Source organism: Nyctereutes procyonoides, unplaced genomic scaffold (genome assembly GCF_905146905.1).
Source record: "Nyctereutes procyonoides isolate TBG_1078 unplaced genomic scaffold, NYPRO_anot_genome, whole genome shotgun sequence".
NCBI lineage: Eukaryota > Metazoa > Chordata > Mammalia > Carnivora > Canidae > Nyctereutes > Nyctereutes procyonoides.
In genome coordinates, this window is record NW_026575126.1 from 60,528,969 (window position 1) to 60,553,115 (window position 24,147).

Sequence of the window (24,147 nt, forward strand, 5' to 3'; positions counted from 1 at the left end):
CAGTAGCTTGATGCAGAGCTTGGCCACACCACTCTTGCTGCTCAAGGTGTGAGCTGCCTCTGTAAAAATAAAAATCTTCTTCAGATTTCTTTTAGTTAGCGAAAACAGGTACTAATATAGTTTTTTCTTAAAGCAAAGTGGCCTAATAGGAGCTTTCGAAAAGGGAATTCCTGGGTGGCACAATTGGTTGGATGTCCAACTCTTGGTTTTGGCTCAAGTCTGATCTTGGGGTGGTGGGATTGAGCCCCGAGTCTGGCTCTGTGCTTAGTACAGAGTCTGCTTGTGTTTCTCCTCCGTCTGCCCCTTCCCACAGCGCTTACGTGTGTACTCCCCCTCTCAAATACAATAAATCTTAAAAAAAAAAGAAGTGAGGGGATACCCATATACCACATTTATCCATTCCTCAGTTGATAGAAATTTGACTTGTTTTCACCTTTTATGTTGCTGTGAACATTTTTTTAAGGGTTTTATTTATTTATTCCTGAGAGACATGGAGAGAGGCAGAGACAGGCAGAGGGAGAAGCAGGCCTCCTGCGGGGAGCCCAATGCGGGACTCAATCCCAGGACCCTGGGGTCACAATCTGAGCCAAAGGCAGATGCTCAACCATGAGCCACCCAGGTGCCCCAGCTGTGAACATTTGTGTAAGGCATTTTATTTAACCACTTTGAGATAAAATTCACTCAGTAGATCATCCATGCATTTAAATTGTACAGTTCAATGGGTTTTGGTATATTACATTATTTTTTTAAATTGTGGTAAAATGTACAAGAAATAGTTTGCCATTTTAACTGTTTTTAAGTGTACAGTTCGGTGACATTAATTATATTCATAATACCATGCATTCTTCATCATTATTTCCAAACCATTTTCACCACTGCAAAAGGAAACTGAGAATCCACTAGGTGGTCACTTCTCATTCTCTTCCCCACCTTCTGGTAACTTCCAATCTGCTTTATGTGCCTATGAATTTCCCTATTCTAGGTACCTAATGTAAGTGGAACCATATAATACCTGTCCTTTTGTGTCTGACATATTTCACTGCCATCTTAACCATTTTTAAGTGTACAGTTCAGTGGTATTAAGTACATTCATGGGCAGCCCCGGTGGCGCAGCGGTTTAGCGCCGCCTGCAGCCCAGGGTGTGATCCTGGAGACCCAGGATTGAGACCCACGTTCGGCTCCCTGCATGGAGCCTGCTTCTCCCTCTGCCTGTGTTTCTGCCTCTCATTCTGTTTCTGTGTCTCTCATGAATAAATAAATAAAATCTTAAAAAAAAAGTACATTCACATTGTTGTGCAACCATCACCACCATCCTCTCTAGAACTTTTTCGTCTTCACAAACTGGATCAATACACTTTTAAGTCTTAGCCTTTCTATAGACCTTTTATTTATTTCTTTTAAGATTTTATTTATTCATGAGAGACACAGAAGGCAGAGACACAGGCAGAGGGAGAAAGCAGGCTCCATGCGAAGAGCTGGATGCAGGACTCTATCCCAGGAATCTGGGATCCTGCCCTGAGCCAAAGGCAGACACCCAACCACTGAGCCACCCACGCGTCCTGAGCTTTTATTTTTTTAAAAATATGCTTTAGATTCTCCCTTTCTGCCCCCCCATACGCTGCTTGCACCCACCTATGTGCACACATGCTTTATCTCACTCTAAAAAAAAAAAAAAAAAAACTTTGAAAAAATATGCTTTTACTGTTGTTTCTTGATATATTTATTTTAGAAATTATTTTTAGGCATCCTGCTATGATACTTGCTTAGTTTCTAGCCCCATCTCCCTCACCTCTTTTCCCAACATAATGCAATAAATTATAAGGTTTCCTGGGGTGCATGTGTGGCTCAGTCAGTTAAGCGTCTCTTAATTTCTGCTCAGGTCATAATCTCAGGGTGGTGAGATCGAGCCCCATGCTCAGCACAGAGTCTGCTTGTTCTCTCTCACCTTCTGCCCCTTCCCCTGCTTGCTGCAGGAGCTCTATCTAAAATGAATAAATGAATGAATGAATAAATGAATTAATTAATTAATATCTTAACAATTCCTATACATGCTATGATTGTTTCCTTTCTTGTCAACTGTTTGCTCTTTTTTATTGAAACATATTTGACCTAGAATACTGTAAATGTAAGGTGTACATGTTTTGATAAATGTATGTATCGTAATATGATTGCCATTGTCATTGATTGCCTTTTAAAAATTTTCTAAGTGTCTTCCCTTTCTCCTTGCATTATCTGTGTTTTCTGAGTTTTTATTTTTTAAATATTTTATCTATTCATTTGAGGGGGAGTGAGAGAGAGCATAAGTGGGGTGAGGGACAGAGGGAGAAGCTGACTCTATACTGAACAGGGAGCCTGATGTGGAGCGCAGGACCATGACCTGACCATGACAACTGACTGGGCCACTCAGGCGTCCCATTGGTTCTTTGAGTTCTAAATTACCAGGGATAGCATCAAATCTCAAATTACTGTTTTCCCTTGGGAATCCTTCCTTGACCCTATGGTCTACTCTGTCCAGACTTACCTGGGCCTCAGCTGTCATCCAGGGTCTGACTTCCCTACTGTCCTGCATTGTATCCTCTGCTTCCTAGATTCAGTTATCTTTATCTTTCTAGTTTTTAGTCAAGATGGATCATCTTAATAGTTTGTGGTATTGGACTATAAATACTAGATAGCTGTATCTAATAGTATATTGGGAATATTCCTTTTTTTTAAATTATTTATTCATGAGAGACACACACACACACACAGAGAGAGAGAGAGAGAGAGAGAGAGGCAGAGACATAGGCAGAGGGAGAAGCAGGCTCCTCAAGGGATGCCCAGTGTGGGCCTTGATTCTGGAACTCCGGCACCATGCCCCAAGCTAAAAGCAGTCACTCAACCACTGAGCCACCCAGACATCCCCGTTGGGAATATTCCTGCCATCAGGCAGGAGGCCAGATGCTATTTGGTAAACATGGGGCTGGTCCATGTTGGGGATTAACAAACAAAACCTACATCTCTGTTGACAGCAGTCCATTGTCCGGTCTGGGAACCTGGGAGCCTTGGAACTCCTTGCTTGGCTCTCCTGCCTGCCCTAGCACATGCTATCTCTCTTTTATGTTCCCAAATGTGCTTCATTGTTGACCAAGCTAGTACCTTCTCCATCTTTTGTTTCCTTGCCCCACCCTTGCTGTTTTTCACCTGGAATACTCTGGCTTTTGGTATGACTTCTGCTGAATTACTTTTTTTTTTTTTTTTAAGATTTTACCCATTTATTTATGAGAGACACAGAGAGAGGCAGAGACACAGGCAGAGGGAGAAGCACGTTCTGTGCGGGGAGCCCAATGCAGGACTCAATCCCAGGACTCCGGGATCACAACCTGAGCCAGAGGCAGATGCTCAACCATTGAGCCACCCAGGCATCCCAATAATTACTTATTTTTATAACTTTTTAAAACATGAGTCCTGGGATCCCTGGGTGGCGCAGCGGTTTGGCGCCTGCCTTTGGCCCAGGGCACGATCCTGGAGACCCGGGATCAAATCCCACGTCGGGGCTCCCGGTGCATGGAGCCTGCTTCTCCCTCTGCCTGTGTCTCTGCCTCTCTCTCTCTCTCTCTCTGTGACTATCATAAATAAATAAAAATTTAAAAAAAAAAATTTAAAAAAAATAAAACATGAGTCCTGGAGGGGCCTCACCGCACTCATTGTGGCGAATAGTGTACAACTGAAATAAGGAAAAACGTATCTTCACATAGGAGTCTCCTTCTAAACAGAGAATCAACTTTACCTTAAAAACAAAAACAAAAACAAAAAAACAAAACAAAACAAAACAGGGATGCCCGGGTGGCTCAGCGGTTGAGCGTCTGCCTTCGGCTCAGGGTGTGATCCTGGGAGTCCTGGGATCAAGACCTGAGCCGAAGGCAGACGCTCAACCGCTGAGCCACCCAGGCATCCCTAGAGGATTTTATCTAGACCAAAAAATACCTTTATTTACTTGGGTACTGTGTTATAAATTGCTTCTTTTCGCACCAGGGATGGAGAAAACATAAGGAAATGGAACTAAACAATAAACTTCGGTGTTAAGTAATAAGACTGTAAGACTAGGGGCGCCTGAGTAGCTCAGTTGGTTGAGCTGCCTTTGGCTCAGGTTGTGATCCCGGGGTCCTGGGATCAAGCCCCATGTCTGGCTCCCTGCTCAGCAGAGAGTCTGCTTTTCCCTCTCCCTCCACCTCTCCACATGCTTGTGCTCTCTCCCTCAATAAATAAATAAAATCTTAAAAAAAAAAATGACAATAAGACTAAAACTGCACCATCTTAAGTGGTCAGTGTCATGCTGTTTTTCCAGCCAAACATAAAAATTCAAAGATGCTTTTACTTTCAAATTGTTTTATTGGCCACCAAATTGTATATGTTTGTTCCAGAATCTTGATCAGATATAATTAAAAGAAGTTATAAAACATACAAAGGTAATTATAATTTATAAATTTTACTTGTCTATAACAGGGTGCATTTGAGTTTTTTAAAAACATTTTATTAGAGTGTGTGTGTGTGTGTGTGTGTGTGTGTGTGTGCAAGCAGGGTGAGGGGCAGAGAGAAAGGGAGAGAATCTCAAGCAGACTCCACACTGAGCTCAGGCCCTGCTCCAATCTCACAACCCTGAGATCATGACCCGAGCTGAAACCAAGAGGCAAAACTCAATGGATTGAGCCACCAAGGCACCCCAGTACATTTGAACTTTTTTTTTAAGATTTTATTTATTCATGAGAGACACAGAGAGAGAGAGGCAGAGACAGAGGCAAAGGGAGAAACAGGCTCCACGCAAGGAGCCTGATATGGGACTCGATCCCAGGATGGTGGATCACGCCCTGAGCCAAAGGCAGACACAACTGCTGAGCCACCCAGGCGTTGCAGTACATTTGAATTTTAAGGGACAGCCAAAGTTTATTATGTAAAGCTTAGCCTTGTGTTCAAGTGTTTAGGAATGAAGTATAAAAATGCCTGCAATGTACTGTGAAATAAGATGCATAAATGAACAGATAGGAGATGGACTGATCTACAAATGTAGCACAATTCTAGAATATAGATTAACTGTGGAATCTAAATGATGGGCATGAGTGTTTCTCATATAATTCTTACAACTTTTTTTTTATTTTTAAAGATTTTATTTATTTATTCATGAGAGACACAGAAAGAGGCAGACACAGGCAGAGGAAGAAGCAGGCTCCATATAGGAAGCCCAATGTAGGACTCATTCTTGGGACTCCAGGATCACACCCTGGGCTGACGGCAGATGCTCAACCGCTGAGCCATGCAGGCATCCCCTTGCAACTCTTAAAGAAAAATTTGGGGCAGCCCCAATGGCTCAACGGTTTAGCGCTGCCTTCAGCCCAGGGTGTGATCCTGGAGATCTGGGATGGAGTCCCACATCAGGTTCCCTGCATGGAGCTTGCTTCTCCCTCTGCCTGTGTTTCTGCCTCTCTCTCTCTCTCTGTGTCTGTCATGAATAAATAAATAAAATCTTTAAAAAAAAGAAAAATTTTATAAAATGTTGTGGGGGCACTCAGCCACTTGTTCTTCAAACGATGACATGTGAGGTGCTTTCACATCTTATCTGAGACAATTAAGGCTTAGAAAGGTTGAATGTCATGCTTAAGGCCACACAGCTAGTAGAGACTGAGCCGACCTGGAATCCAGGTCTACCAATTCAGGAGAGGCTATGTGGTTAGGTGGAATAACATCCAGTTTCCATTAATGATCATTTTTGGAATCCAGGGGTTCCAAGAGTGTTCTTTTGTTCAAAGAGATAGTTGATTCCCCCAGTATGACTCCTGGCATGGAGATATCCTTAGTCCTACTGGCCTAACCAACTGGGTGGTTCAGTTGGTTAGGCAGCTGCCTTCAGCTCAGGTCATGATTCTGGGGTCCTGGGATGGAACCCCGCATCAGGCTTCCCTGCTCAGCAAGGAGCCTGCTTCTCCCTCTGCCCCTTCTGTTTGTGTGCACTCTCTCAAATACATAAAAAATCTTTTAAAAAAAATTTTAAAAAAAGTCTCCTGATCAAAAGTAAGACTAGCAGATCAAAATGAGTCAGAAAAACATTTCTTAACTGCTGACACATACAAGCATTACAATAAAAATTAGACTGGAGATACCTGGCCTTGATTTCAAGTCTAATCACAAGTAATTTACTCTCTTAAACAAAAGTGCTGGCATTATGTTTCCTGCTGCTGTGGCCCAAGAACACATCTTTTTTATTTTTATTTTTATTTATTTATTCATGAGAGACACAGAGAGAGAGGCAGACAGAGACACAGGCAGAGGGAGAAGCAGACTCCATGCAGGGAGCCCCATGTGGGACTCAATCCCAGGACTCTGGGATCACGCCCTGGGCCAAAGGCTCAACCGCTGAGCCACCCAGGCGTCCCCAAGAACACATCTTTATTCAGAAGGTGTAAAATCCAGAGAACATGCTAGTATCTGAAGAAAAAAACACTGCAATCACTAACTCTTAAAAGTTTGAGGGGAAAAACCTTTAAGCTAAGTTGGACATTTTTGTATACTATGTGCAGAGTAAGATGGGGCAGGACAGTTCTCTACCTGAAGCCATTGTTCTCCCTATGGTCACCATTAGGATTTTAAGACTAAAGAGTGCCAACAGTGGCTTGACACCACGTGTGCCTCCTTGCCAAAAATTTCACCTACACTGGCTAAAAGAATCCTTGAATGAGCTTCCCCCATTGGGGATAGGCCCTAGGTGTGCCTTCTATTCCAGGGGATACTCAGAGGGTACAGACTCCTCTAATAGGCTCTTGTGTCTAGCGGACCCCATTTCTAAGGAACAGGAGATATACAGGCCAGAAAGCAGAATGCTCTATGGGAGAGAACAATCCAGGGGAAAAAGCCAGGTAGGTGAATGATTTGCAGGGAAGAACTCTCCCAAGTTTCAGACTCCTGCCTCGATCCAAAGGACCAGCTCCGTGCTCCCTTAACTCAGAGCTTTGTTTTCTTTAAATGCTACTTCCTTTCCATTCCGTATCCCCCCATGCATAAACTTTGCCTTTTCCCTTCCAAAGAAAACTAATCATCTCTTGTGAGCTCTATCACCCACATTCTTGAAATATATCTGGAAAATACCGGAAATGAACTGGGGGATCTTGGCCTCCCAAAACAAGGATCGGCTCTGAATGCCCTACTGTGGGTCGCTGCCACCTTGGCCTCTTGCCAGAGCGATGGATCCACTGATGGGCTTCTAAGGCATACCTGCGCTTAAAGCCTTTCCCACACTGTGGGCAGGGGAAGGGCCGGCTGTCAGAGTGAATGCACTGGTGACTGAGGAGAGACAAGTAGGTAAAGCAGAGGCCACAGTCTGGGCAGGGGTAGGGCTTCTCGCCTGTATGTGTGCACCTGTGGATAGCCAGCAGGGAGCTGTAGGCAAAACAGAGGCCACAGCTGGGACAGCTATAAGGCTTCTCACCTGTGTGCTTGCGCTGGTGAATGGCTAGCAGGTAGGGGTAAGTAAAGCGACTTTTGCAGTCTGGGCATGGGTAGGGCTTCTCCCCACTGTGAGCTCATCTATGGATGGCCAGGGAACCCCTCTGGCAGAAACATCGCCCACAATCAGGGCAGGAGTAGGGCTTTTCACCTGTGTGAATGAACTGATGCTGGAGCAGGTACTTGCGCTGGGAGAAACAAGCCTGGCACTGGTCACAGGGGAAGGGACGCTCCCCAGAGTGGACCCGCTTGTGGTTGGCCAGGAGGGAGGGGTAACTGAAGTTGTGGCCACAGTCTGAGCAAGACTGGGTGATTTATGGTTTGGAGTGCCCCTGAACCAAGGCTTGATAGGGCTCTGCCCAGAGTTCCAGCAGAGTTCTGGGCCTGCAGCTTTGTGACTGGCACCAGGGGGCCTGCTGGATGGCAACCACTCCTCGATAGACACTTCCTCAGACAGTTCCTCATGCTCCATCTCTTTTTGCTTTGGACTCTTCTTCAGTTCTTTTTCTTCACTCACATCCCTGGATCTTGGGATGGGAAAAGATAAAACTTGAAACTCAGTAGCACATTCCATATAGTTCCATACAGTGGCCTGCCCTGGGAAGTAGCATGAATGTCTGAGTATCTGGCAGGTTCTGAGACTGGGGCCTCATCAAGCCTAGAAAGCTATCCTGGAGTAAAAGCAGATTTCATCGTCTGGATGGTGTTAATGCAAGAAAGCTCTGAAAACAGGAAATAAATGGAGATGTCAACAATATTTAACCTCTACTGTTATGTCAGGCAGTGAGGGTAGGATGGTCTCAGCTCTCATAGAGCTTACAGTCCTGAACCTGTTTATGATCCTTTTGCAAAGCAGCCATTAAATGATGTCCCTTGGTGCCATTCAGGGCCATTGCCAAAATGTCTACACTTGGATTGTACTCTCAGTACCATAGGAAGACCTGTGAATAAGCATTTATTAGGACATGGCTGCAGAGAAAACGCGTTTTCTTGACTTTATAATCTCTGATGAGGGATCCCTGGGTGGCTCAGCGGTTTGGTGCCTGCCTTTGGCCCAGGGCAGGATCCTGGAGTCCCGGGATCGAGTCTGCCGTTGGGCTCCTGGCATGAAGCCTGCTTCTCCCTCTGCCTGTGTCTCTGCCTCTCTCTCTCTGTCTATCATAAATAAATAAATAAATATTTAAAAATAAAATAAATCTCTGATGAATGACACTATCATTACAGTGTGATCCATATAATATCCAAAAAAGAACACTTGTCTTCATTATATTACACAACAAAAATCAAATTACAGGGATGCCTGGGTGGCTCAGTGGTTGAATGTCTGCCTTCAGCTCTGGGCCTGATCCTGGGGTCCTGGGATTGAGTCCCGCATCCCGCTCTGCCTGTGTCTCTGGCTCTCCCTCTGTATCTCTCATGAATAAATAACTAAAAATTTTTAAAAATCAAATTACAGATGTTTCTCCTTTCCCTTGGCTTCCCTGTCAACTCAAGCTTTATTTTGCACTAAACCAGGGTTTCCCTGTCTAATTAAGTGGTGCAGTAAATCCCAATTTAGCGGTTCTCTGAGCCATTTTGCAGTGAGATTGTAACTTTCTGAAGATGAGGTGTAGGGAGATAGATGGGGCTGTAAAGGGGGCACTGTGTCCAGTGGATCTGTGTTGGGGGAGGGGGTTCTCAAAGGTCCCATACTGGGTTTGAATTGAAGTACCTGTTATCTTTCCCGTCTCTGATGACAGCCTCTGGATCCTGGGCCTCCGGGCTCCACGCCTCGACCTCTCTTTCCACCCAAGAAATAAAAGCGGGTTTGGGGCCTGAAAATCCTGCGGAGGGGAAACATTGGGTCCGGCTGAGAACCTGAAAGGGGAGGATGAGGGTGCTTCCTCAGTGCCCACATTTCAGCCCACTAGTCTCTGGGGATATCAGTACCGCTTCCCCACGGATTACTAGGTGCTGGCTGGACAGCCTGGCCTCACCGAGCGCGCCCGGGAGGCCGTAGGTCTCCCGCATCACGTTCCGGTACAGGGCCCTCTGCGCGGGCCGCAGGCACCCCCACTCCTCCGGGGAGAAGTATACGGCCACGTCCGCGAAGCTCACGGCCCCGGGTCTGCTTTCTCTCGTGGGTCTGCTCCCGGCCTCCCCGGGTACATCCACCGGGAGCGGGGCCAGAGGCGGCGCCATGGGAAAAACCCTTCAGTGCTACGCCAGGAGACGCTTCCGGAATACGTGGAAACGCTAGAGCTTTCCTATCTTCTCAAAAAGTCCCTAAGGGCCCTAGCACTGCCCTTAACCAACATGGCGTCTCCCCGGCCTCAACCTCCCTCGCCTTCCCTGTCTGCCCTTACCTACCGAGGGAAGAGCCAAAAGGGAAGTCGGAGCCGCAGCGCTGTCAACCGTAGGTGACGTGCGTTGATTGGACGGCGCCGGGCGGACAGGGGAAGAAGGCGGGCAGTGATTGGTCGTTCCGGAGCGGCCTATTTGAAAGGCTGAGGGAAAGACTGGTGTGTAGGTGTCGGGCGCTGAGAGACTGTAGGCTCTCTTTTCCCCTGGTTTTTCCGCGATAGGACCTAAAACAGAAGTTTTGACGGATTGGAGCTACTCCTTTCTGCTACTTACGTGAGACCTGTTGCGAGCAGATGCAGATCTCCTGGGCTTGCAGGTGAGTAAAAGCTGACGAGCGAAGACTGAGGCCGATTCTGGAGATGATGGAAGTGAGGGATGGCCCATCCCCTCCTGCTCTGGGTACTCAGGGCCCCGCCAGCCCCGGTTCCTACCCGGTATTTGGTTTGGCCCATGCCCCGAGGTTGCAAATGTCTTGCCTTTCACGGACGCAGCAGCTGAGGGGCAGAAAGCCCAGGTGACTGCCCACGGGCGGCAGAGCCAAATTCAAAGTGATCTGGCTTCCAGGCTCAGCTAAGTGCTTAGCTAAGTGCTTACTGTACCCTGTGTCAATCGGAAAACTTGTGTTTAAATTACAGCTCATAAATGAGTAATAAAACTGGGAAACAAATCAGATCATCTATCTCTTGATCTGTTTTGCAAGCTTTCCCAACTAAGTAATATTCATAGGAACAGAGAAGAAAAGTTCTAGAGATATAACAAAAAAGCTGTCCATCCCCACAGCGAAACCACTTTGAAGACATAATATAGCTTTACAATTCATGTGGATATCCATTCTATTTCATAATTTAACCAAATTCAATAGACTATATAGGCAAAAGTAAGTTTTGTAAATATGGAACACTCTTAAAATACAAGTGGAGTGTAAGTTGGTACAAGTAGTTTGGAAAACTTGCAGTATCTACTAAAGCTAAATATATGCATACCTATGACCCAGCAATTCCACTCCTCCATGTATACCCAACAGAAGTGCATGCATATTACCAAAAGGCTTACTGAAATGCATACATTTACTGAAAGAAGTGCATATATTTACTGAAAGACATGTGTTCAGATGTTCACAGCAACACCAATTGCAATAGCCAAAACCTAGAAACTATCCACAACAGAAGAATGAATAAATATATTGTGGAATATTAATTGAAATACTATTCTTGGAATACTATTCATAGAATACTATTCAGAGGGGCATGTGGAGTCTCTAGTAGGGCTCCCTACTCAGCGAAAAATCTGCACTCCCTCTCCCTCTGCCCCTCTCCTGACTTGTCTCTCTCTTTCAAAGAAATAAGTAAAATCTTTAAAAATAAAAATAAGAAAAAGAAAATCAAAATAAGCCAGCACTCCCAAGTACATTTGTGCTCCCTCTGTGACAAACCAAAGATGAAAACATGAACTGGCATTGTGGTTCCTAAGTGAAAATGGAAGCTAGTGGTGTCTGAACCTACAAGACCACTTTTTTTTTTTTTAAGATTTTATTTATTTATTCATGAGAGACACAGAGAGAGAGAGAGAGGCAGAGACACAGGAAGAGGGAGAAGCAGGCACCATGGCAGGGAGCCCGAGGTGGGGTTTGATCCCAGGACTCCAGGATCATGCCCTGGGCCAGAGGCAGGCACTAAACCGCTGAGCCACCCAGGGATCCCTACAAGACCACTTCTGTTGTCACAGTAAAGTCGACTATTGGAAGACTGAAGGAATTTTTTTCATTTGAAACATTGCTAGCCTATAATAAATGAGTTAATTTATGTAAAGAAAAAAATGGAGGGAGTGGGAAGATCAAAGTTGAAGATGTGACAACAAAAACTGGTGGGAATGATGGATTGCTGGAAAGGGGACACAAACCAAAGACTTTGGGTAGCCTCTAGAGGCTGGAAAAGGCAAGGAAAGGATTCTCCTCTAGAGATTGGTGAATGCAACCTTGCTAACATCTTTTTTCTTTTCTTTTTTTTTTTTAAGATTTTATTTATTTCTTCATGAGAGAAACAGAGAGAGAGAGGCAGAGACACAGGCAGAGGGAGAAGCAGGCTCCATGCAGGGAGCCTGACGTGGGACTCGATCCTGGGTCTCCAGGATCAGGCCCTGGGCTGAAGGCTGCGCTAAACCGCTGAGCCACCCAGGCTGCCCACATCTTTTTTCTTTAAAAGATTTTTATTTATCCATGATAAACAAGGAGAGGCAGAAACATAGGCAGAAGGAGAAGCAGGCTCCCCCTTCAGCAGGAGGCCTGATGTGGGACTCGATCCAAGGACCTTGGGATCATGCCCTGAGCCAAAGGCAGATGCTCAAACACTGAGCCACCCAGGTGTCCCCCTTGCTAACATTTTGAGTCCCATAAGACCCATTTCCAGATTTCTGACCTACAGAATTGTAAGATAATAAATTTGCATTATTTTAAACCACCTAGTTTGGTAATTTCTTACAGTAGCAATGGGAAACTAATACACGTCACATTATCGAGGAGCTATTTCTGAGCTTTATCAAGACTGTATTGGGCGTAGGAGCACTCTCCTAGCTCTGAATTTGAGAATTGAAGATCTAAAAGATGCATTACTCAAAGAGATTATGTTGAATGAAAGAAGCTGTAGACGAAAGAATACACACTTTAGGATTCCGGTTGTATAACACTTTATAACAGGGTAAATAAATCTGTGCCGAGGACACAATTAGAGCAATAGTTGTCTGTGGTGGGATAAGGATGGGTTTAACCAGGAAGGGAACTTTGTAGGATGATGGTATGTTATATATATATATATATATATATATATATATATATATATATATATTTAAGATTTTATTTTTTTTATTTATTCATGAGAGACACACAGAGAGAGGCAGAGACAGAGGCAGAGGGAGAAACAGGCTCCATGCAGGGAGCCTGACGTGGGACTCAATCCTAGGTCTCCAGGATCACACCCGGGCTGACGGCAGCGCTAAACTGCTGAGCCACCCAGGCTGCCCCTGTTCTGTATTTTGATAGAGGTTTGGGTGTATGTATTGCCAGATTCAGCAAACACACACTTAAAATTTGTTTGCATTTTATTATGTCAGTTTATTTATTTATTAAAAATTTTTTTATTCATGAGAAACAGAGAGAGGCAGAGACAATAGGCAGAGGGAGTAGCAGGCTTCCCGCTGGAGCCTGATGTGAGATTCGATCTCACGACCCAGGATCACGACCTGAGCCAAAGACTGATGCTCAACCACTAAGATACCCAGGCATCCCTATTCTGTGTCAGTTTAACCAAAAAAAATATGTAAAGCAAATGTTGAGTTCTAGTTAATGATGTATATGCTGAAATATTTAGGGGTAATGTGTACTGATGTCGACAATTTCTTTGAAATGCATCAAAAAATAAAATGGACTTTTACATCTCTCCAGGTAGAGAGATGGATAGTTATGCAATAAAGTAAGTATAGCCTGCTTGTGTCTCTGCCTCTCTCTCTCTCTCATGAATAAATAAATAAAAGATTTTATTTATTTATTCATGGGAGACACAGAGAGAGAGAGAGGCAGAGACACAGGCAGAGGGAAAAGCAGGCTCTATGCAGGGAGCCGGACGTGGGACTCAATCCCGGGTCTCCAGGATCAGGCCCTGGACTGAAGGTGGTGCTAAACCGCTGAGCCAGCCGGGCTGCCCTCATTTTATTTTTTTAAAGGTTTATTTATTTATTTTAAAGAAACAGAGAGAGCATGCATGCTGCGGGAGGGGCAGAGGGAGACAAGCAGACACACCACTCAGCAGGGAGCATTATGCAGGGCTCATCCCAGGACCCCGAGATCATGATCTCAGCTAAAATCAAGAGTTGGACACTTAACTGACTGAGCTACCCAGGTGCCCCATTATTTTTCATTTTAGATTATTTTTTTAAGATTTTATTTATTTATTCATAGAGACAGAGAGAGAGAGAGGCAGAGACACAGGCAGAGGAGAAACAGGCATCATACAGAGAGCCTGATGTGGGACTCCATCCAGGGTCTCCAGGATCACACCCTGGGCTGCAGGCAGCGCTAAACCGCTGCGCCACCAGGGCTGCCCTTCATTTTAGATTAAAAGTAGCCAGGGGCAACTACATGGCTCAGTCATTTGGGCACCTCCCCTCAGCTCAGATCATGATCATCATAATCCTGGAGTTCTGAGATTGAGCCCTGAATCAGGCTCCCTGCTCAGCGGGAAGTCTGCTTCTCTCTGTCCCTTACCCAGTTCGTGCTCTCTCTTGACTGCTATGTCTGTCTCTTAAATAAACAAATAACATCGTTAGAAAAAAGAGAGACTGACTTACTTTACTTCCAAAGCTTATTTCTGGAATACCATTTATAGGAGATTTGTACCAATTCTTCTGGGAAGATAGTATTTTATTTGTAAGAATGACTCCTGATTAGCAGCAGACAGGACACAGACTTATCACCTGGCCATAGCTACAAGCAAGATTACTGATTCTGTTGCAGTATCTTTTATTTTAGGGGTTCTGTCCCTTTCACAGGTATGTTGACATTCATTTTCTCAACTCTGTAGGAGCATTTCCTGGTCTTGCTTTTATTTATTTTTAGAAGATTTTATTTGAGAGAGAGAGAGTGAGAGACCACAAGCAGGCGGGGGGTGGAAAGGAAGAAGCAGACCTTCCGCTGAGCAGGGAGCCCATTATGGGGTTCCATTCCAGGACCCTGAGATCACTGAGATCATGACCTGAGCCAAAAGGAGACACTTAACTGACTGAGCCGCTCAGGTGCCCCCTAGTCTTGCTTTTAACAACATCTTCTAAACCAGTAACTTCTCTGTGTTTATTGTTAAACTTTAATTCACAGGATAGTTATGATACTGTTTTTTGCATTTTCCCAGTTCCTTGACCAGTTGTTCTTGGAATTTGGGAAAATGTATATACGTTCCCTAGGAAACATGAGAAGGAATTCCTACATGCACACCCCAGAAAGAACCACAAGAGGCACCAGGAGCACTAGAATATGGGCATGAAAGCTAAGTTATGGGCGAGCTTCAGTAGGAAAACTAAGGTAAATAAGATTGAAAGTAAATTATTGATTTGCCAAGTCACCAGGCATCTTAAAGGACAGTTTGGGTGGAATAACACCCTGTAGAGCAGTCAACTTTGGAGTCACACCTGGCTTGGAATCCTGGCCCTCAGGCTTACTAGATATGTGATCCTGGACAAGTTACTTAATCTATCAGTAATTTCAGTTTCCTCCTCTATTAAAGGGGAATTATACATTCTGTCAGGTGTGCAACCTAAGGTTACCCTACTTACAAATTAACAAATTAGCCTCTTATTGTTTCTTGGATGCTGGCAGAAGACAAGAGACCCCAGTGTCCTAGACCAAAGACCTTGTCCAGGGCACAACAAGCCACCTGAGCATCATGTGTGTGTTGGTTCTTTTGTCTTGTAAGCCCCACAGAGGCAGCCTGGAGGGGCCTGATGGACACCAGGCATGCAGTGAGTGTGGCACTGTGGGGGAGGAACAATGAACTTTGGGAACCTGGTGTTTTATGGTAAGTAGCAAGCAAGCTGCCCTTTGTCCCAAACTCCCTTACAGTTGCTTAATGCAAACACAACCATAAGAAATGGCTGGGGAAAGAGTAAAAGAGTGGTCAGGGCCTTGCCTACTTGCTCGCTTGCTTGCTTTCTATACTCTAGGTTACAGCTTTTTTTTTTTTTTTAAGATTTTATTTATTTATTCATGAGAGACACAGAAAGTCAGAGACACAGGCAAAGGGAAAAGCAGGCTCCCTGCAAGAAGCCTAATGTGGGACTCGACCCCAGGACCCCAGGATCATGACCTGAGCCGGAAGGCAGACACTCAACCACTGAGCCACCCAGGTGCCCTGGTTATAGCTTATTAAAGGAAAAGGATATAGATTAAAGTCAGCAAAGGAGAAAGGTGCATGGACAGAGCCCAGGAGAAACCAGATACAAACTTCCAGGCGTTCTTGTCTAGTGGAGTTGCACAGGGATGCACTTTCTTCTTCTAACAATGATTTGTGACAATATGTGTGAACTGTTGCCAACCAGAGAAACTCACCCAAGCCTTGGTATCTAGGGTTTTTATTGGGGAGTCAGTTACACACAGAGTACCCACATGACTGACCTTAGCTACTCAGACTCAGCCTCCCGGAGCAAAAACACATTCATCATAAACCACATTGTCAGGATAAACTCATCTGGTCAGACTGGTACAGCACGGCTTGGGGCCTCCAGCATACAGTCACACCCTAATCAGGCAAAATAGTACAAGGCTTTGGAATTTATCTCCCAGGAATGAGCCAAGTGCCAGTCCTGAAGATGGGCTTTCTTTGGAGTGGGCAGGGTTTGAGCAACTTAGGCCTGCTGAGTTAACCCTTTTCTATACATGCCTGGTCTCCAGGAGTCCACTGCCTGGTGAAGTACAGAGATGTTTTGGATCTCCAAAAATTACAATGTGTATAGATCCAATGTCCAGTAATCCCTAAAAACCATAATGACTTCCCCTTTTCCTGTGCCTTGCCACCCTGGGAAATAGCTGCAGGTACATTTGAGAAAGGCTAGAAGGAAGATATACCCTGTGTTTTTGCCAGTGTAATATAGTCCTTCATCAGGGGGCTCAACCTCTCTTCGTTTAGGAGGCTCTAGGTCTGGAATTGGCTCGTCTGAGAATTTGTTGAAGGCAAGGCCTTGCATTTTTGGCATACTCTGCAAGATGTGGAGCAACGCGAGAGACACATGGAGGAGCATCTCCTCACATCTACTTTATGTGGTTCTCATACACATTACATTGGAATGCATATAAAGTGCTTAACACAGTATGTGCCCCATCATAAATGCTCAACAAAGTGGCTATGATACTATTGCAATAGGCCAAAGAATACAGAGAATATAGGCTACTGTTTCAATAAATTTAGCTGAGAGGCGCCTGGCTGGTTCAGTTGGTAGAACATGTGACTCTTGATCTTGGGTTGTGAATTCAAGTCCCATGTTGGGTGTGGGGATTACTGAAAAATAAAATCTTAAAAAAAGAGATTTTAGACTGGCAGGTGTGTATTCCAGACAAGAGAGGGACTCTGAAACCATAAAACTAAGAGGAGAGAAAGATGTAGCACAGTCCCCTAGAGGGCAGGAGATAAAATCAAGCACAACTATGTTGGTGAACGCTGTAATTAAATACTTGTAAATGTGGAGTCAGTGGAGAGTGAGATATTAAGAGCTCCTATTTGAAACCTTTGGTTTCTTAAAGAGAAGGTATTCACTGGTTAAGGATACAGGGAAGACATACTGAAGGCTCACTGAGGTTGAAGATGAGGAAAGGCGTGCTGGCTCTGGCACCTCTCAGCAGCACTGCTATTTCCTCCTCTACAGCTCATGGGAGATAAATCCATATCATGACTGTGGATTGTTCATTCTTTGGGTTGCAAGTAACAGAAACTCAAACTACCTGAAACAGAAGGGGGAACTAATTGGAAGGATACTGGGATCTCCCATGGAAAACAGGGCCAGGTCACAGCTGGGCATGGAATGACACTGGGACTGAAATACTTTAGGGGACCTAGGAAGTTGTCACTCATCTTGGCCCTCTACTGACCACACACACACTGGAACTTGGCCACCAGGGCCTCCAAGTCTTATGAGTTAGAATCCGGGCCCAAAGGAAGTTAACAGAATTCCTAGATAAAGAGAGTTGGGTCAGCCTGGTGGTAAACATAGAATAGCCTGTTCTAATATAGAGCTAGGCAGACATTTGAATAGCTGTTAGGGCAGGTCTGCATCAGAACTGTAAAAATTTCTACCCAGTCAAGGACCTAGACTTATATTTTATAAACAGTAATTCCACAAGGAACATCATTTATCGACATTTTAATGAGACCCAATCTGGTATGACCCGTCTTAGGGTAGCTCATCCATTCATCTGAGGAGAAACAGTTACAATGCAACTTGCTAAATACCAGAACAGAGGTAATTACAGACACTGTGTCCTCTAGCAGCTCCCCCACTTTGGGGCTGAGATTAGGAGAGCTGAAGGAACAAGCAACAGGGGTAGGAACATGACCCACTCCAGCTGTTGGAATAGCAGAGAAGTCATGTTGGGAAATCCCAATTTGGTGCAGCTACCCAAGGCAAAGTGGTAGGCCTTGTTCATTTAATGTGGTAAAGCTTTACTGAGCATCTACTCTGATGGGTGCCAGGGAGGCAGAGCAAAGATTAAGACACATTGCTGCTGCTGCTTTGGGGAGCTTATGTGAGGAAGGCAGGCATGAACACAATTTGGGGACTATAGACTCTTCCTGCTCTGTGTTCAATTACTCAACTTTCTACCTCCCTTGAATGGTCTCATCTCATTTTATGAAAACTGTTGAGGAGTCATGGAAAGTCCTGTGCTGAGGTTTCCTTATTCTGATGAGAATCAGGGAGGAGTGAGACCCAGTTCTCAAGGATTTTCTAGCCACTGGCTGCCTGGAACTAATCCACATCCACTGGATGAAGCACAAGCTGGTTCCCGTTTTACCTCTTGCTGCTAGGTCATGGCTCCCCTGCTTTTCCTTAAAATCAGTCTTCTCCCAAAGCTTATTTTGCCTATGTCCCAGACCCAACTTGAATCAATTTCCCAAACATGGGAAGCAGAAGACTTGTCTTCACAGTATGTGGTTTAAAAAAAAAACAAAACAAAAAACCTAGGTATTTATGTGCCTGCAATGAAGCCCTGGTCCAGTGTCACCACCCCCAGATTCAGTGCAATCTAGAGCTGTTAAGACAGGTAGAGACCAAGGAGGTGTACAGTGTACACTGTGCTGCTGGCATATTTTAGCCTGGCCCTTTAAAAGGGACATTGAAAAACCAACACCTGTTTGGAGAGAGCACATGTGGGAATGGAAACTCTGTCTTTAAGGAATGATTGACCAAATAATGCTGTTTAACCTGAAAACATGGGCAAAGCAGATGTAATTTAAATTCTCTGAAATGCTGTCATGTAGATGGAGTATTACATATTCTGGGCCAGGCTTATTGGGAAGGAGAATGTGGTATTTCAATAGCCTTCTATTAAAGATCAGAGCTATCCCACAATGAAATGACCTGCCTTGTGAGGTAGTGAGCTCCCTGTCAAGGGAGGTTTTAAAGCAAGGGTAAAACAACTTGGCAGGAGTGTTGTAAAAAGAGGGCTAAACCAGGTCTGTTTAAAGCTGGTATGAAGGAAGGGGCAGAGCAGGGCAAGCTACCCCACCCCCCATGAATGGGATTCTCCTGACTGTATGCAAGGGGACAGGTAATCCCTGTATACACAAACTAGAAAAGCAAACAGCTTGGAAAATAGCAGGGAGAACTGTCAGTGCTGATATCAACACACAGAAATACTTTCAGGATAGGGTAGCTTGGAAAACAACCACATGATGTCACCTCTCCTAATGGAACTGTCTGTTCTAGACACTTATGGTAAGGCAGCCAGCGTGGTGGAAGAGACTAGAGTTCAGGGCTCTGTAGCAGGACACCTGGATTTTCTGTTCGGACTCTGCCTTGCCTGACTTGGGGCTTCTGCTTCCCTTCTCTGGGCCCCTCCGTGAAATCAAATGAACCTCGTGGGTCCTTCCCCTACTAAAGCGCACTGCCCTTCTGGCTGGCGCCCCCTAGAGCAGATCTAGAGCTACAGTTCGGGGCCTTGGGGCTACACTTGTGGACTGCCAGAGACCACCTCTGGCGGAAGCACCGGCCGCACTCCAGGCAAGGGAAGGGCTTCTCCCCTGTGTGCAGGAGCTGGTGCTGAGCCAGGTGGCTCCACTGGGCAAAGCGCTTGGCACACAGGTCGCAGGCATAAGGCCGCTCGCCTGAGTGCACGCGCCGGTGACTAGCCAGGAGCGAGGGGTAGGCGAAGCGGCGGCCACAGTCCTCGCAGGCGTGTAGCTTCTCCTCGGTGTGCGTGCTGCGGTGGATGGCTAGGGAGCCGCTCCGCCGGAAGGCGCGGCCGCAGTCCGGGCAGGGGTAGGGCTTCTCTCCTGTGTGCAAGAGCTGGTGCTGGAGCAACGTGCTGCGCTGGGAAAAGCGGGCCTCACAGTGCTCGCAAGCATAGGGGCGCTCCCCGGAGTGCACCCGCCGGTGGCTGACCAAGCGAGAGGATGAAGAGAAACGCCGCTCGCAGTCTGGACACGGGTAGGGCTTCTCGCCTGTGTGGATGCGCTGATGGATGACGAGGGCGGTGCGCTGCCGAAAGCGGCGGTTGCATTCCAGGCAGGTGTAGGGCTTCTCTCCCGTGTGTGTGCGTTGGTGGATGGCTAGCAGGGAGGGATAGGCAAAGCGCCGCCCGCAGCTGGGGCACTGGTGGGGCTTTTCACCTGTATGCGTGGTCCGGTGATTGGCCAAGGAGCGGCTTCTACGGAAGCAGCGGCCACAGTCGGGGCAGTGGTAGGGCTTCTCCCCTGTGTGGATAACCTGGTGCTGCGAGAGGTTCTTGCGTTGGGAGAAACGTTTGCCACACTGGTCACACACGTAGGGACACTCACCGGAGTGTGCCCGCCGGTGACTGACCAGCAGGGAGGGATAGGAAAAGCGGCGCCCACAGTCTGGGCAAGGATAAGGCTTTTTCAGATTCTGGGCACACTTGTGGCTCTCCAGGGCCAGATGATCAGGGAAGGTACAACCACAATCAGGGCAGATGGGGCCCCCAGATGTCTGCCTGGGGATCAGCCGGGGTTTGCTGGGCCGCCGCCCTCTCTTCCCTTTTCGGGGTGCCTCCTTAGGCGGGAACACTTCCTTCTCTCCATTCTTCTTTCTGGTTTCTATAGAAACACAGGGAGAGATTAATTTAACAAATACTACTCCCCTATCCTTGCCCATGACACTGTTACAGGTGAGAAGACAAACAGGCTCAGCCCCTCTTCAAGGAGTGTTAGTGCCAAGGACAACAAGCTGTGACATACTACTAAAGAAATAGGGAGGATATTCCAGTAGTCCCCAGCTCTGTCTGGAGAAGTCAGGAAGTGTTTCTTGGAGGTTATGCAGATTTGAGAAATTACAAATTTTTGAAGAGGTTAAGTGTAAGGCAGGAAGTAGAAGCATGAGGTGTGAGATGGCAGTGACTAGGTCATAAGGCCCTCTAGGCCAATGGTTCTCAAATTTTATTGTGATGAGAATTATTTGGGTAGCTTATTGAAACAAGTTTGGCTTCAGCAGGTCTGGCATGGGGCCCAAGATTTTGTATTTCTGATTCTTTCCTGAGTGATGCTGCTGCTGGTCTGAGGACCACACTCTCAACCACTGCTGTTGAGGACCTTAAACTCCAGTGCTTCTCAAACGTAAACATGCATGCCAATCAACTGGGGCCGTTAACAAAAGAAATACAAGGTCCTAGATATCCATCAGAGTAAATTAATAGTTCTGGGTCCAGGAATCTTTTTTTTTTTTTTTTTTTTTTTTTACTGAGTTCCTCAAGTGACTGCACTATAACTGACAGCCACATGACAACCTGCCATGGCAAAAACGGAAAAGTTTTAAGCAAGGAAGTATCATGGACAGATCTGAATCTTGGAAAGACAGCCCTGGTCTCAGAGAATCCAGCACACAAACGGCAGCCCAAGCAGTTATATCCACCCCTATGGGTGTATCTGGGACTGGTCCACCTTAATGGCATTAATCAGAGCCTTGCTTGATCCTGAGAGCAGATTCCTGCACCGATTAGGGGTTGCCCTGCCAAAAGGGCAAAAAGAGGACCCTGCACCCCAGGAAGCTGTTCCCCATGAGATCCCTTCAACCCAAATCCAGAACACCCAGACAGGTACCAGGTGTCTCAGTCAGAGCCCAGTTCAGAGCAGACTGGGGGACAGGGATCCTGGGAAGGAGGCCAGAGGGTAGCTCCTTCTAAAAGCTCACCAATTCATTCACACAACAGAGAACTGCAGGCCCTTGTTTTGCAAACTGACATGTAAATCACTGTATGGTGGACCCACCCAACACCATCAGAGAGACAAGATCCTAAGGTGTGAAAATGAACACAGAAAATAAAGCATTACAGCATGGGCCACAGGCTCCCCAGGCCACCAACACTCTAGACTAAGTCGTTAGAGGTTGCAGGCCCTTTGCAGGCATTTTACACTCACTTCTTTGGACTGTTACCCGTCTTGGGCACTCTTGCGGATCCAGGGCAGCCGGTTCCCAATCATCGGTATTTCGTTCCAACCAGGAGATGAGGGCTGGTTTGGGGCCTGCGCACCCTGGGCGAGGAGAACCAGTCAGACGTCCAGCTCCTAGATAACGTTCGGTAAAGATCTACCCGGTGTCATCTCCTGTCCTCCTCCCCTGACACAACCTGGTCGCAGGCCAGGTCCCTGGACACTCTGGTCTCCCTGCCGCCCTGCCCTTACCCCCCCGCCCGCTCCTAACCTCCTCCATCCCTAAGGGCCCCGCGGACGCGAACGGGGCCGGGCCTCACCGAGCGCGCCCAGGTGGCCGTAGGTCTCCCGCATCACGTCCCGGTACAGGGCCCTCTGCGCGGGCCGCAGGCAGCCCCACTCCTCCAGGGAGAAGTACACGGCCACGTCCGCGAACTTCACCGCCCTCGGCCTCCTTCCCCTTCTCCGGCCGGGTCCGGCCTCTCCTTGTCCCCGCGCGGACAGCGGAGCCGAAGGTGGCGCCATTGGACCCCAGAAGCCGGCGCCACGGCCTTCCCCGTCCCGGCCTGGACCCCTGGCGGACCCCGGGATTTGGGATCCCCAGCCGGACCGGGGCTGAGCGTGCCTGGGGAGGCCCGAAGGGAATAGGAATCGGCCGCCTTGCGGGGCTAACGGAAACCTTTCGCTGTTATTCAGGAAACTCCTGCCCGAACTTGGGTGAAAGGCACCGGAAGATGCCTTCGGGGAAGATGGCGGCGCTGCTACCGCACCGCCTTAGCCTGGAACACAGGCGGCTTCCAGCTATCGATTTTATTGACCTGAGCGCCATGCCGGCTTCCTAACCTCTTTGCCCTCAAGTGTGATGGCGCTGCGATTGGGCTTCACGCCCTTTTTTCCCCCATTACGCGCGCCCATTGGGCGGCGGCCGAAGATCGGGCGTTCTGATTGGATGGTGGCGAAAGCGGCCTGTTTGAACGAAGCCAACCGAAGCTTAAGGGCAGGAAGCCGAGCCTGGGCGCCGGGTCCCTGCAGCCAGATCGCAGGCGGGCGGCGGCGAGGTGGCTAGGCGTCTAAGTGACGGGCCCTGTTCTCTGGCAGCCGCTACCTCCCGGAGGAAGGGAAGGATTTGAGTGACGGAGCCACCCCGGCCAACCTGGGGCTGAGAGTACCCCGGTGGCTTTCTCCGAATTGGACAACTTCCTGGTGCCCTTTCGGGAGGGGAAAGAACGTTGGCGTTTCCTGCACGCAGGCACCGTACCCCTATGACACATTTCATCTTTTTTTTTTTCTTTGCTACCGTTGTGTAAAGTTCGTGATAGTTATCCTCCGTTTCTACAGATAGGAAAAATCTCAAAGGGATTCTGCTTGTAAGGAGAAGAAACAAAGATTTAAACCCGAGGCTGACCGACCCTTTATTAAGACCGCTGAAGTCGGCTCCCTTCCCCCGCACTATCAGAATTCGCTTGTCAATGATCTGATCTCCTGGCCTTTTCTCAGGTTCGATCTTCTGCACGTTTCTCCATAGTTTATTTTTACGTGACATTTGTCCAATGTACAAAGCGTGGTGCTGGGCATTTTGGAAATGAGTCGTGCACCACGCTCTGAATGGAGTTAATAGTTGAGTGAGGCACATGCATTTAAAAGTAGTAACAGTGCTGCAAGCATCTATGTGAAAGGCATAGGAAAATTGCTGATGGAACCAGTCAGCCCTCACTCCATCGGTCCCCACTTCTCTGTGGCTGTGCAGGGTTTCCCAAGGATCTGGGGATCAGAGAATATGCCATTTGCTACAACATTTCAGCTATCTCTCCAGCCCATTAATTTTTTAATTTTAAAAAAAAGATTTTATTTATTCATGAGAGACACACAAAGAGAGAGGCAGAGACATAGGCAGAGGGAGAAGCAAGCTCCAAGCAGGAAGCCCTATGCAGAACTCAATCCCAGGATTCCGGGATTACACCTAGCCAAAAGCAGAGGCTCAACCTCTGAGCCACCCAGACATCCCTAATCAACTTTTTTTAAGTACCTACTCTTAGCAAAACACTACCCCCAAAGCCTGCAAAGAGTAAACACAATGTGTCAGGAATTCGTAGGATAACAGGTAGTAAGGGGTTCCAAGGAAGATGACTTTGAACAGAGGAAGTAAGGGGGAAAAACCTGCAGTAAACAGGTTGAGTTCTTCTCTGTTCCAAGCATAGTGACT

General features: G+C 46.8%; 2 protein-coding genes and 1 long non-coding RNA gene across 5 annotated transcripts; 1 reads left to right on the forward strand and 2 right to left on the reverse strand.

The window, feature by feature from the left end:
• Positions 1-3,958: 3,958 nt before the first annotated feature.
• On the reverse strand, positions 3,959-9,763 carry ZNF785 (zinc finger protein 785). The gene is given in 4 exon segments (XM_055340426.1): positions 3,959-7,777; positions 7,780-7,997; positions 9,182-9,293; positions 9,447-9,763. Coding segments are annotated over 4 exon segments (1,233 nt in total). The 5' UTR covers positions 9,652-9,763; the 3' UTR covers positions 3,959-7,079.
• Positions 9,764-9,828: 65 nt separating this feature from the next.
• LOC129519665 (uncharacterized) lies at positions 9,829-23,342 on the forward strand. The gene is made up of 2 exons (XR_008666430.1): positions 9,829-10,129; positions 22,641-23,342. It is a non-coding gene; the product is annotated as an uncharacterized LOC129519665 (long non-coding RNA).
• On the reverse strand, positions 15,908-22,644 carry ZNF689 (zinc finger protein 689). 3 transcript variants are annotated; one of them, XM_055340422.1, is made up of 3 exons: positions 22,265-22,644; positions 21,933-22,037; positions 15,908-20,615 (listed from the first exon to the last, which is right to left on the reverse strand). In XM_055340422.1, exons 1-3 carry the CDS (start codon positions 22,467-22,469, stop codon positions 19,438-19,440), a joined length of 1,488 nt encoding a protein of 495 aa, XP_055196397.1. In that variant the 5' UTR covers positions 22,470-22,644; the 3' UTR covers positions 15,908-19,437. The 3 variants fall into 3 exon arrangements, with proteins under 3 accessions (XP_055196397.1, XP_055196396.1, XP_055196395.1); XM_055340421.1 differs by having other exon boundaries at positions 21,933-22,046; XM_055340420.1 differs by having other exon boundaries at positions 21,933-22,079.
• Positions 23,343-24,147: the final 805 nt, after the last annotated feature.

Excerpts from the sequence above, each read along its gene's own strand:
- ZNF689 (XM_055340420.1), bottom strand. The coding sequence starts at position 22,469 with ATGGCGCCACCTTCGGCTCCGCTGTCCGCGCGGGGACAAGGAGAGGCC. Across the intron at positions 22,080-22,264 it reads CGGCCACCTGGGCGCGCTCG|GAGCTGGACGTCTGACTGGT; the intron begins GTGAGGCCCGGC and ends AACGTTATCTAG. Across the intron at positions 20,616-21,932 it reads ACGGGTAACAGTCCAAAGAA|AAACCAGAAAGAAGAATGGA; the intron begins GTGAGTGTAAAA and ends GTGTTTCTATAG.